The sequence below is a fragment of the Onychostruthus taczanowskii genome, unplaced genomic scaffold, assembly GCF_017590055.1.
Source record: "Onychostruthus taczanowskii isolate IOZ18803 unplaced genomic scaffold, ASM1759005v1 scaffold37, whole genome shotgun sequence".
Taxonomy (NCBI): domain Eukaryota; kingdom Metazoa; phylum Chordata; class Aves; order Passeriformes; family Passeridae; genus Onychostruthus; species Onychostruthus taczanowskii.
In genome coordinates, this window is record NW_024501126.1 from 5835106 (window position 1) to 5848392 (window position 13287).

The following is a 13287-nucleotide window of genomic DNA, read 5'->3' on the forward strand; positions in this document are numbered from 1 at the left end:
GGGAAAGGAGATGGCCAAAATATGACCTCATGGGAAGGAGAGTTTGGTTCTCTATTTCACATTTGCAGGTTTACTGTCCTGCAGCCAGCAGGGCAGTGATTGTGTTCCCTATTGAGAGCAGTGACATAGGTGCAAAGTGCCAACAGGACTGGCAAGAGGATCACACAGGGGCTGTCTCTCCCTGCATTATCATTTGATAAATTCTTTTTATCAGCCCAACCCCTGATGACCTAAGGTGAGTGCTACTACAGTAGCCTGGTGCTTCAGTGGCATCTCATCATGGAGACGAGCAGAATTTCTGCATGGTTACAACTGGTCAAAAAGCTGCTCACTGCCTTTGGGCCAGCTGTAGTTGGTGTTCTCTATAGGAGCACCAGGAAGACAGAAATAGCATCCATGAACAGAACGTAAATTTCTTTTCCTAGAAGCAGAGGGAAGTTCTGAAGTAATAAAAAAAAAAAGGAACAGGTGATCTTATCTAGAGATATTCAAGAGCTGAATAATTACTACGGTAAATCTTACAAGAGACTAAGTTCAGTAAGTACCACCAGCTGCTTCTTTCCTCCATCATTGAAGACAACATGACCATGCACACTCTAAAATTTTCCAAAATAGGAAAACTTTAGGGAAGTGTGCAGACACCTGTAACATTTGGTGAATGGTCATTTCAGCCAATAAAAATTTTCAAACCAGACAAAATTCATGGAGTCAAATCCTGAAACATGTTGTCTAGCAGGTGAACAATCAGTATGTTCAGAGAGCCTCAAAGATGGCTCCAGAGTAACTAGCTCCAGTCAGAAATAGGGTTTCGGTGTTGGCAGTGTTGCTGTGCTGTCCATCTAACTTTTTGGATTTGTGCCTGTTCAAAATCTTTGTGCGTCACATTAATTTACCTTTTCCCCTTCAGTTATCTTCTCTCAGCATACTTCTGTAGCTTAATTTAACACACACGCTGAATAATTAATACTTCTAACTGACCTAACCAACTCTTTGTCCCCGCAGATAACTGCATGTTGAATGCATCAAGAAAATGGTAATTCAGAAATGAAAGTTCCCTGATTTCTCCATAATCTTCCATAATTAAGCAATCATAATGATCATAATGATGCTCAGTGAATAGCTGCTAACTTATGTACTTGGCTGATGTAGACTGCTTCCAGGCCTATCAAGCCCCCAGTAGAAGGCAGGATCCAACAATAAATATGTGAATATGGCTGAACCAGAACAAATGGAGAACCCCTGTCAACAATATAAATGCATTTTATTGGTGAAATCTGTGATTCCAGAAGCTGAAATCACATCATGGTAATATGGCATCTCACCCAAGCCACCTGAGACATCAGCTCCACTTTCTCCTCCCACACTGTACAACATAGTTCCTGTGATTACAGACCTTCTGACAAGTAAGATTAGGAACATATTTTCCCCTGTGATGAAGATTCAGAGCTTTTCAAGTCAAGATCCTGCACCAAAAGGTACAGTGAATACCAAGAACAGACTGCCTCAGCACCTCAGCATATAGGCACATCCTTTTTGCCTGACTGATGGGATTGAAGATCTCCAAATTTGCTGTGCTAGCCACTAAAATCCACAATGTCTTTATTGCATAGCAATAAAGCACAGAACAAGATAATCAGCTGTGTTTCAGAGTACAATCATCACCCCCAGAGATGATTTGATTTGGTCCAACATGATTCACAGAGCAGAAAATCTAAGTGAGAAAAAACAGGGTGCTTCCGAGGAAAACTTTGAATTGGAAACACTGATAGATGCATCCACATGAGCACCTCAAATGAGGCTGAATTACAGTAACTGTGAGCTACTGATGCGTAACAGATATTGACTACGGAGCTTCCATTCCTGTTGATGCCTTACTTTTCTTGCAGGATTATCGATCTGTGTTACTTTCTCAGTGAAAGCAGCAAAATCTTCCCTTCAATCCAAGCACTGAAAAACTAATGTAGTTTCTTGGCACTGAATCATAAAAGCACGCAAATTGACATAAAAGTAGATGAATCCCCAAGTCAAGCAGATGAATCCCTCACTCCTAGCTAGCCCAGAAAATAATAACCCCTCCTTTTAATATAGTTGACTGGGCTGCTTTCAGTCTTTTATTGGACTCACTTTTTCTGGCTCCAATTACAAAATTCATCTTGTTCTTCCTCCCCAAAGATAAAAGCTACAGTTTTCTGGTAACTTAATTATAAACAGTTTTGAGTCAGAAGAATGAACTCTAATGGAGAATGTATAAGTACATCTGAAGCTTTTAATAGACAAAATGTGAATACAGTGAATATGATTAATTAGAGAAACCTAGAGGGAATTTTAGCATGCCTTTGGCAAAAAAAATATCCAGTTAAGCTGCAAATTCTGTGTGAAAACTTTTTCCCCTTTGGCAAAAGCACGCAGGTGTGGCACAGCAATTAGTTCCAATACCAAGTTGAGTGGACAAAGGGTGGGCCTGACCAGGGATATACATACAATGACTTCATTTTTTCCCTCACTTCTTTTGCACTGCTATAATTGTTATGTTGCACACAATTTAGGACTTTTTTTGTTGTTGATAATTAACATTCTAAAATCATCCAGTCTTTAGAAAAGGTCACAAATTTCTGCAAGCTATCTCTGATGGGTTCGTTGTTCAAATAAAATATACCAGTTGTATAACCACAATTCAGCATTCACATTATATGAGAAGGGATATTTTCAAAATAAAATCTGTTTCTTGCAGCTGACCAAATGTTCTGAAGCTAGAAGGATTTATATTTATATTTAATTTCCAACATGAGACTAATCCCATCATAACATGAAAAGTACTGTATGAATAGTGACTGTTGTGTCACAAAACATGCATTATGATTTTTTTTTTCTTCTGGAACAGGCATGGGAAAACTATAATATACATAATTTAACACTTTATGTTTAATAATACTTTTCATTTTAGAAGAATCTGCTTCCTTTTTTTTGTAGTAAACAAAATGGCAATTCGGTCTGTCACATCTCAGGAATTCTTGCCTGTTTGCAGCTTCTCCCAGCTGAAAACCCTCATCATGTGAGTAACATCCAGGAAACAAAATTGACTGCTACACACAAATTTACAATATGTTTTGTAAACTATTCCCTATCCTATAGCTATAGCAAGTGTCAAAAATGTCAGCCTGCCACCTAAGCAGCTTGAAAGCTGAACTTTTTCCACTTGTCAAGGCTGGGACCTGCAGGGAAAGCCAGGAGAATTCAGTCCATCCTAAACTGTTTATGTTCTGCCTTCGGCTTTTGAGGGACTCAGAAAAGAATGCTCAATGCAAACTGCTGCTTAAAGCTGACTCAGCTTTGCCATGTAAGAGCACTGTATGTGCATCTCATCCCTGTGCCTGCAAAAATGACATGTATTTAAGGGCACATCTACAAGCTTCAGCTATATCAACTAAATTCCATAGTACTTATACTAATAAAATAATATATAAAAAAAGCAAAATAACTTTAAAGCAAAATAAGCAATATTCCAAAAACATTCATATTCTCAGAATGGAATTTCAATACCATGAATATGATGAACATGAGTTAAAAAGATGAGTCTCACAGTCCATCAGCACTCACCATTCAGCCACTTGGAGTTGTACTGGGCAGTTCGGAGAGGAGGAAGGGCCCCCAGGCTTCGATAAATAGCAGGATCCCTTCCTGGAAAATCCATGGCTGTAGCAGCATATAATTCTCCACTGGAAGTGAGAAGAGCAGTGGAATTGTGCTGGGGACTGTAGGGACAACGAGCCATGCCACTGATTTGGTCATGTATCTCTGTCAAGTTGCTTAACTGTAAAAGAATTAGAAAAAGGGATTAAAATCACCTGAAAATTACCGTTTCAGCCAAGCTGCATCAATCTGAGCAAAATCCTGTGACAAACACCTGTTATCTTCTTTTACTTTTTGTGTAGCCAACCTCTACATCAATTTGAAATTGCCTCTTATAGAAAGTCTTATTGTAATGTTGTCAGATCTCACTTTTGCCATTTTGATATGTATGTATGATTTTGATATGTAAAGCATACATGTCAGCATTATCCACCATGCCTAAATGTTTTCTATTAGAAGGGGCTCAAAAATTTGTTACCTCTGCAAAGACTGTTATTATGAAAAATAAAACCAAACCTGATAGCCAGAATCAATACAGCATCCACCACAGCAGACAACAACTACAAAAAAATCTACTATTTGTTTTGTTGGTGTGTTTTAGGAAAAAATCTCATATGAAAAATGAGAGTAAGAAGAAAAGCTTTCCAACTCAGCAGACCCAAGTCTGATTTAGTAGCCCAAATACTTTCAGCCATAAACCACAGCATGATGTTAATAAGCTATTTGAAAATAAAGGTGCAATGGGTTTAAATAGAATAAATCTGTCAATGAGTTTTTTAGTAATACAGCTGTTATTTGTATTTAAATGATTCTACCCTCCTGAAACAAATAGGCAGCCTAGTCCTAACAGTGACATTTTTATACTTACTATGATTATTACTGATGCTACAATTAGGCTTTTTTTGAACACAGAATGACAGATCTCAGTCAAGACTTCTCATTCTCACCAGTCAGAAATTGCTAATGCAGGTACTCTCATTTCTCCAGAACTACACATACACAGTATGCAGCTACATAACCACATTTGGTAACTAAACCTATTGATGCCAGCCAAACCTGACAGAGGCAGAAGTCTTATAAACACATAAGGTTCATAAAAATTGGCATGTAGGAGGAACTACTTTTCCTCCCACAGCTGAGGAAAAGAATGCAAAAAAGAGATTGGTTAGGTCTCCTATTTGGCCTGCCAGCAGCTAAATCAGCCTTTTACAAATCAGCTCACTCATCAATACCCAAACAGTCAGTTCTCAGCCACAGCATGCTCTGCATTTTAACCTGCTGGCTCAGAACAGGGACTCCAGCTTGTGGGATAAAATGTTTTAACTCTTACTGTGCGGTTGGTGCAGATTGGAGTGAAAGCGTTGGTTCCACAGGTAAAGAGATGGTTGCCTCCAACAAGAAGCACTCGAATATAGTTCTGGCATTCTTCCTGCCACACAGAAAAGAAATAATATATTCAGGGATACTGCAAAGTACAGAGGAGATTAATAACACTTTGCTTTCCATGGTTATTTATCCACACAGAAAAACTTTAGGTAAACAAGGCTTAAGCACACCTCAGTTAGCAATTACAATATGCACAGATTTCTCATTCACACACATGCACCCATCAACCTTTCTGAAAAGTTCTTAATAGGATAACAATAAACCTCTCTAGTACTGAAGATTCCCTCTCAGGATATATTTCAAAGACTTAGCTAAATTTTGAACTGATAGTTCAGATTGATGATCTGATAAATGCTGAGTTAAATAATACAGTACTGTTTCAGGAGATCACATGTTGACTTTAAAGACGGATTAGGCCAAGAAAGGAAATTGTGAGGAAAACGGGAAAGAACAGGTTGTCAGTAACAAAAATATAGTGACGCTAGTAAAAATAAAATTCTTGGGATGTTCTGATGTGAATTTGTTACCACGAATTTCATAATTTACCCTATTTGTTTTGTTAGAAGCATCTCATTTCCTGTAAATTCAAAGTTTCCCAAAAATTTCATTACCATAATACAAAGATGCTCACCCTGAGGAATAATTTGACATGTTTTTTACCTCATTAGGATGGGTGAAGGCTTTGTGATGTTCATATCTCTCATTTCAGAAGCTAGAAATCAACAGCCATTTCTACTGTTAATTCAAACAGAAAGCTTTGTCCTGCAATACTAAAAATCTCCCAGAACTGTATGAGAAAAAATTCAAACACTTCTCTTGAAAAAAATCAATGTCCATATCCAATAAAATGATCAACAATATGTTGGAGAAAATAAAGTTTCCTGGAAACTTATATTTGAATGCTCTCTAGCATTCACAACAAGATCATCTCATAAAAAGTCTGAAAAAAACCTTGTGAAAATACAGTTATGCAATTCTAGCCGATATTAAGTGAAATCATGTAGGTAAATCCATACAACAAGAGTAATAGCATAGAAGCCCCATTATCTGGCCTACAGTTTTATTAAATGGATTGCTTGTTTATCTTGAAAATAGACTCTCATGCTGGAAGACAACAAATATAATCCTAAATAAATTGAACAGGCACAAAATAGACTGCAAAAGAAGATGGGGAAAATACTTTAAAGGTCTCTGAGAAAACTTTTACGATTTATCTTCTATACCTTTCCACACAAAAGTCAAGTTAAAAATAAACTCAAAAAAATCCTGTAAAATCTCAGGAAAGAAACTACCTCTTGGAAAAAATATCTCTCATATTTTGACCCACATTTGCATTAGTTTCTTGTGAAAAATAGCTTCTAAATACTTCTCTTTGAGTCTTTAAGGGCAAGGGACAAATATCTTAGAAATAAGATTTGATTCCTATTGGGTAAAAAATACAAAGTTTTTATATTGAACTTTATGAAACTGTTGTCTTAATATTCTTTAAACCACAATGAAGCTAATACAGAGCCATATAACTGAGTTGGGCAATGCAACAAGACATTAAAAAGTAGTTATTTCACAACTTGGCATTTTTAGTAGTTTTGGCAGTTTCCTTATCAGACTGCTTTAACTCCATCACTAAAAAACAAAAAAACAAAAAAAAAAAAAAAAAAAAAAACAAAAAAAAAAACCAAAAAAAAACAAAACAACAAAAACAACAAAAAATTTTGGGGGATTTTTTTTGTTTTTTTCATTGGAAGATTGCTCAAGGAGGTTCACAGAAGATAAAACAGTAATTTATTCATTGGTCTATTTCCATTCTGCCCTTTGCAACAAGGCATGGAATGTACGTGTAGGAAAAATATGTGGGTTCTGACATTACAACCCATCCAGCCTCTCCTCTTCATGTTCCAAATCTCCCTAAAATAGTGTCATTTCCAAATTACTTGCACACTGATCACCCACTCTTTTTGTTCAAAAATAATGCTAATTTCTTAAACTCTAACATTCTTGGGAGTCACAAGATTCCTTCTTTAATGTTCCCAAGTCTGGTGCCAACAAGACAACAATCCATGTTGCAACAGGGCAAATAAGACATCTCATATGGAATTCTTGTTGGGACCACAGTGCAAAAAATGGAAAATTAAATAATAACTTACCTACTTTGTTAATTTGAAAAAAAAAATCCACATTAATGCAAAAGAAAATTTAAAAAAATTTGTCATGAATAAAACTATCACTACCCAAAAGCATACTGAAAAAGGACTTCACTATTTGGTCACTGAAATTGTTCAGAGATACTTTTCTAGCTCTGAAGTCAAGTTTGACTGTACTGCTTCACTTCTGACACATGCAAAAATGAGATGTATGTTCTAGAAGTGGCAAAGGACTTCAAATCAAAGGACATTTTAGGTTGGAGGTGGTGTTAGGTTTGGTAGCCATCTTTTATGTAGTCCTACTCTCCAATTTATCTCAACCTCTACGTCGTATACTTTCCTATTTGCCTACAAAAAATATATCTGAAATAAAGAAATACATTTAGAAAGTAATTTCTACTTTTGTATCTGAAACAAAATATGACTATTAAAAACAATTCAGCTGCCAAGCAGGTTGGGTCGTTACTTAAGACTACCTTGACAATCCAAAGTCAATCTGACTGCAAGATAATTATCCTCTTGCAGCAATATTTCTTGTATAGGTTAACATTTTAAACATATCTGCATTTAATTTTTAAATACTTTTATTGAAGGTTCAGATACTAACACATCCAGCCATTAAAATCTTAAATAAGCAAGAGATGGGACTTCATTTCAATTAGCATTATTATTTTTAACCTCTCATTGGTTTGGCATTCTCAACAAGTGCATTTACATTTTTTCTTTCTAACATTCCCTACCACAAGTGTCAGTATGAATAGGCAAATTTATTCTCTTAATCTTGTCTGGTGTTTTAGATTTTTACATGCTAATGCATGCTGGCCACAAGGACATAATTTTGCATGGCTCACTCTTGGAACCACTAGCTATTTTAGGCAAAAGCCTAAATTGGTAGATAAATATCTGAAGTCTGAGTAACAAACATCAGCCTTCAAAAGTCAAGTGTGCATTACACTGTCAAATGTGACAGATGTCCCTATATATTTTCCCCCTCAGCTCTTTTCCCTCCTTGGCTTCTAAAGCATAAACCTTACAACAACTGGTAACAGCCTCAGGCAAAAATTCCGTGCAGCTTCTTTCTCAAGAACAAAAAAAGAGTCCTGTTTCTGTGACCATTATCTCAAAACTACTTGACTTGCTTCAGAGTTCAAAGCTCCATCAGTTAAAGTGAGTTTCAAGCAACGAGTTCAGGTTTTGTCACCTGAACTTATTGCCCTCGAGCTGCTCTGTAGTCAGCAGAGCTTCTAGAGAAATCAGGATCTGAATGAATAACCTACCCACAGCCATCCCTGCAATCCTCATCTCTCCTTTGCCACAGTCTGGGCTGCCCTTAACATTTTGACTCCAGTCTTTCCTGTGTCTTCCTACAGTTACATGGGTCTGCCCTGAAATCTGAATTCACCTGAGAGATGTTACAGTAATGCAACCCCCAGCAACTCTGCAATTTGGGCTGCTTCTATTTAGACAACAGGCAAGCAATCAAGTTTTTCTGATAACAGTAACTGGAATCCTGTTTGCAGAGATTTCCTATGAAGAGGGACAATGCAGGACTGGAATGAATTCCTCCTGATCTGATAACTCCCAGTTTCTCAAAGGGAAGGATCTGTATGCATCTCCTTCTACAGAGAATATAGTCACCTTGCTTTAGTCTTGGAAATAAGGCAATAAAAGACAAATATAATTTTGCTATCCTTTCTCTGGTCATAAATTCATCTTTAATTTTAACCTTGACCACATCAGTGAAATCAGAAGAGTCGTGAAAAGTTCAAAAAGACAGTTGTAGTTCCAGCTGGGTAGGTTTTCTCAGGCAGTATCTCTGCATTCTCCAGCAACTCTCATATGAAACTTTCAGGCCACAAATTTTGCACACCAAAAACAAAAAAAAAAAAAAAAAAACAACAAAAACAACAAAAAAAAAAAAACCCAAAACCCCCCAAAAACCCCAACCCAAATAGTAGCAATAAGAAAATAAGAAGAGAAGTATTTATTCCCAGGATTTCTTTTGAATGTAATGAAGCATAAAGACTAAACCCCTCTTCTAGACTGTGAATGAGGAACATGGCTATGGGTACAAATGAAATCTTTAGACAAATAATAATAATACCTAGAAACAATCAGAGAGGTCATTATTTAAATCGCATATATACCATTTTATAGCAACAGCTTAACTTCCGATCATCATCTCTTCAAAAGGGTGTGATGAGCATAAATGAAACTGCATGAATGAAAAACTACACTAAGGCCCATTTTTAAATGTGTATCACCAGTGTTGTGTATTTCTCCTAACAAAATTATTTAGTAACAACAGATGCTTTACACTGTTGAATCAAATATGTGGTAACAGTGTTGTCAACATATTATTCCAAAGTACACTGCTATAGCCTCGAATTTATAATTACTTCCATCCATCATGTTAGATCACAGTCACTGCACTATGACTTTCAGACAAGTTGAATGCTATTCTCACAGCCTTAAACTTGGAAAATCACTGTGAAACAAAGCCATATATGTTTAGTTACAAATAGCATTCCTACCAGAATAGTTTCTACTGTATATGCCCCTTGATCAAGGCATTGTGACATCCGCTATTGATGCTTGAGCATAATCCCTTACTTCCAAGTGTTGTCATATGAAAGCTAAGGAGAAAGACCTGAGTGATATATTACATATTGAAGCATAAATTTTCTAGGGAAAAACAACAACCTAGCAAATTAAACATTCCTTAAAATACGAGGTTCCAAAAGTCCTTTCTTTTCTATACCTCACAGTGTAACATGGCTCTGCTTCAGAAGTGAGGCCATTCTTCCTTGTTTATCTCAGAAACACAATCATATATTGCAATTTTATTTTGCAGCACTTAGCAAAAAAGGAGCTGGAAATTCACTGTTTAATAGGAGAAATTTAAAAGTCAGTGATTAGCTAACTATGCAGAAGAGATTCCTCTTCTACTAGGTGACAGAGCTGTTGGAATATGGTTTTTGAAGCTTGGGATTTTTTGAGTTTTGCACAACAATTATGTACGCAACACATTCTGCTGAATAAAAGTGTGCTCTTTTGCACTTATCACTCTTGATGTGTTCTCCCTTCATGTTATAGTTGAATTAAGTTTAGTCACTAAACAGTATAAAACATAGATTGCATGCAATTCTAATTGCTTTTATAATTAATTTGATAACTACCTTCAGGTTGGCATAGCCAAAGGTTCAATCTTAGCATTACATTTTCCTGTACTGAATAACAGATACTGCAATTGGCCAGATAAAGAATTGGTTTTAAGTACAAAAATACATCAAGTTCAATGTCCAAGAAGTTAGTGCATTTATTATTATTTTCTTCATAGTACCAGTAGATAGGAAATAAAAAAAGTTAATAAAATTGCATCTTAAACACGGGGATATAAACTGAGAATTTTACAAAGTAATTCCACAGTTATTCAGGATTTACAGCACAGAAAATGAAGTGAGAATACAGTTCACTATATATGACATGCATGTGCTTAACCTCAGTGTCAAAACAGTAAATTGTTGAAAGCTAAAATTCATGGCCATTTCAGACAGGATTCATGTTAATCTCTCTCAGCCCATGCTCCCTATGTTCTTTTTTATTTCTTTGCTTACACATCAGTGGCAGACTTTTCTCCTATGTCTCTCCTCAGAAAGGGACACAGCAAAAAGGCATAAGGTAGGGATTTATACAATGACTTACATCTGCTATTAACATAATATTTTTATTAAAGCAGAACAGCTGTCTCGTGCTTACCTTTGATTTGCCTTTACTGTAACAGGCTCTTTTCGTGGCTTCGTCACATTGCCACTCCACTGCCTGCAACCAAAAGGAATTTGTTAGAAATGTAGGTAACCCAGAAATGTAAGCCTCTGAGCTCTCTAAGCCCATGTTTGTGTTATGTGCTTCAGAGATACTGATGATTAGCTGTGGATGATCCTATCTATAATAATATATCCATAATAAATGCCTCTTAATAGTTTTCTCCCTAGAAAAGTAGTTTTGCTGTTGAAGGTTTTTCATTATTTTAATCCAAAAGGAAGCTGGCCAACATCATGATTCACTGTACCAATCACTACAGCAGAAACAACCACAGTTACATTTGATACTATTTAGCCTTTTCTTGTTCTTTTTGTGAGTTTTATGAGGGTAAGCCGATAGAGGAACACACAGAAAGGCTGAGCCTCTTTCTCCAACAGAATTGGGCTACATCACCACAGCATCTGAGGTCAGTTCTGCTGAGAAATCTTGCTCAATAGGAAAGTGTGCCCTACTGCACTTTTTGAAGTATTTATCTCAAGCATCAAGTGGAGATTTTAGTCTCTAAAGGTATGACTGCAGCACTAATAAGAAGCACTAAAACATCCATTCAGAGAAAGAAGCAATGGGCAGAGACATACAAGACAACAGTGAAACAGTGCACTGCAAAGCAGAAGCAATTTATCCTCATTTTTTTGAGCTGTATCACTGCTTCAACAGATGGACTGTAACGCCTAGTCTGCATTACTGCCATTTCACTGTATGAGTTAATTCCAGTTATTTCCATATCTAACATTCAGCAGCTATGACTTACAAACTTTGCTGTTCAATGGAGCAGGTTGCATGCTTGGTGTTAATGTGCCAATACATGTACATATTTGAATGCTTGTGTAGTCAAAGTGCATTTTAAATTAGGCTGCATTCTTTCACCTCAACTGTGCACATCCATATGTTCCTTAGATAAAAATGCCACAAAGCACATTTTATCAAGAAGAATTGAGATTTCTGAAGCAACCACTGCTGCCCAATTACTGAAACCACAGCCTTTTCATTTTTATTTACAAGGAAATAATGAAAGATCATTTATCCAGACATAATATAGAAAATGTTTTTTACCTGTCTTTTAATGGAGACTGTATTAATAGCAAGCAGACTCTCTAATTAATAATAGGGTGAAAGCCTGTTTAAATTAAGGAGGAAAATGCCTTCAGAGTATTTGTGTTTCAACAAGCCCAAGAATGAGCGTTTTTCACTTCAAGAAAAAAAACCAAACTACTTGTGAAAACTAATGTAATTACTTCTCTTCCTCCATCGTAAACATCCCTATTTACAGCATTTGCTTTTGCAATGCTAAGTGAGTATGGTATACAGGAGAATATATTGAAAACTTCTGGAAGAATCCACTTGCGAATGACCCTAGAATTTATAACAAAGTGTATCTAGCAGCAAGAAAGAAATCTCACAATGAGTTAGATAAAAAAGCAGCAATGATCTAACTCTTTTGACTCGGTAATGCAAAAAGCAATTCACATCCATAACAGAGATTGTAGGATGACCAGCTGAATTCCTGACCAATCCATTAGGACACACTGAACTTCCATGTTCTATGGCACTAGATACGAGTACTGAATACGTTATCTCAGAACAACACAAAAAATTTTAAATGCCTGCAGAACAACAAGAGTTAGTTACCAGAAGAAGGTCAGAGTATGGGTATGAGAGTGAAATATGGGTACTTAAAAGGAAGGCTTGAAGGAAAGTTCTTGCCAAAACTGAACTGAGAAAAACACACCGGCACAAACAGAAGGAAAAAGATTGCATTAAATACGAAGTGTTTATCAGTAAATCAATTTTCAATGACAAAATTGATTTCAATTGACAAAATTTCAATGACAAAAAGCTTTCAATTGGCTCTAAGTCCACAGTAAAAGTAATTTAAAGGAGAAGGATGTGAAATATTAAAACATTATGTAATATTTCTGGACATCATAGTTAACAGCACATACAAGAACTAAAAGAGCAGAAACTTCTACAACAAGATATAAATATATTTGCTTGCAAGTTAACCAAATGGTCAAATCTCTGGGAAAGCCCTATTCATGAAAACATCTGCTAAAAAGGAGTAATACTGTGTGCACGAGAAATAAATGCAGACACACTGGTGACAAAGCTAAGTCCCTGGTGACAAAGCTAAGTCCCATCTTTGAATCAAAGGGTACTCATAGTCCTACTGCCCTTGGTTCCACTACTAGAAGAGATAATAATAGAGGAGCCTGCAAATGAAATATAGAACAAAGGCATCTGAAGAGATCTGAGTAGTTCAATCTGTTGTACTTTGGTCCCTAAGGCTCCCACACAGTTCAGTAAT

General features: G+C 36.3%; 1 protein-coding gene across 2 annotated transcripts in view; it reads right to left on the reverse strand.

Moving 5' to 3' along the window:
* SEMA5A (semaphorin 5A) overlaps positions 1–13287 on the reverse strand; it is a 318052-nt gene that overhangs the window by 137155 nt on the left and 167610 nt on the right. For both annotated transcript variants that reach the window (XM_041411823.1, XM_041411824.1), the window contains 3 exons: positions 10917–10979; positions 4961–5059; positions 3598–3811 (listed from right to left, as the gene is read on the reverse strand). In XM_041411823.1, the coding sequence (XP_041267757.1) occupies positions 3598–3811; positions 4961–5059; positions 10917–10979 (376 nt within the window). The remainder of the gene's footprint in view (positions 1–3597; positions 3812–4960; positions 5060–10916; positions 10980–13287) is intronic.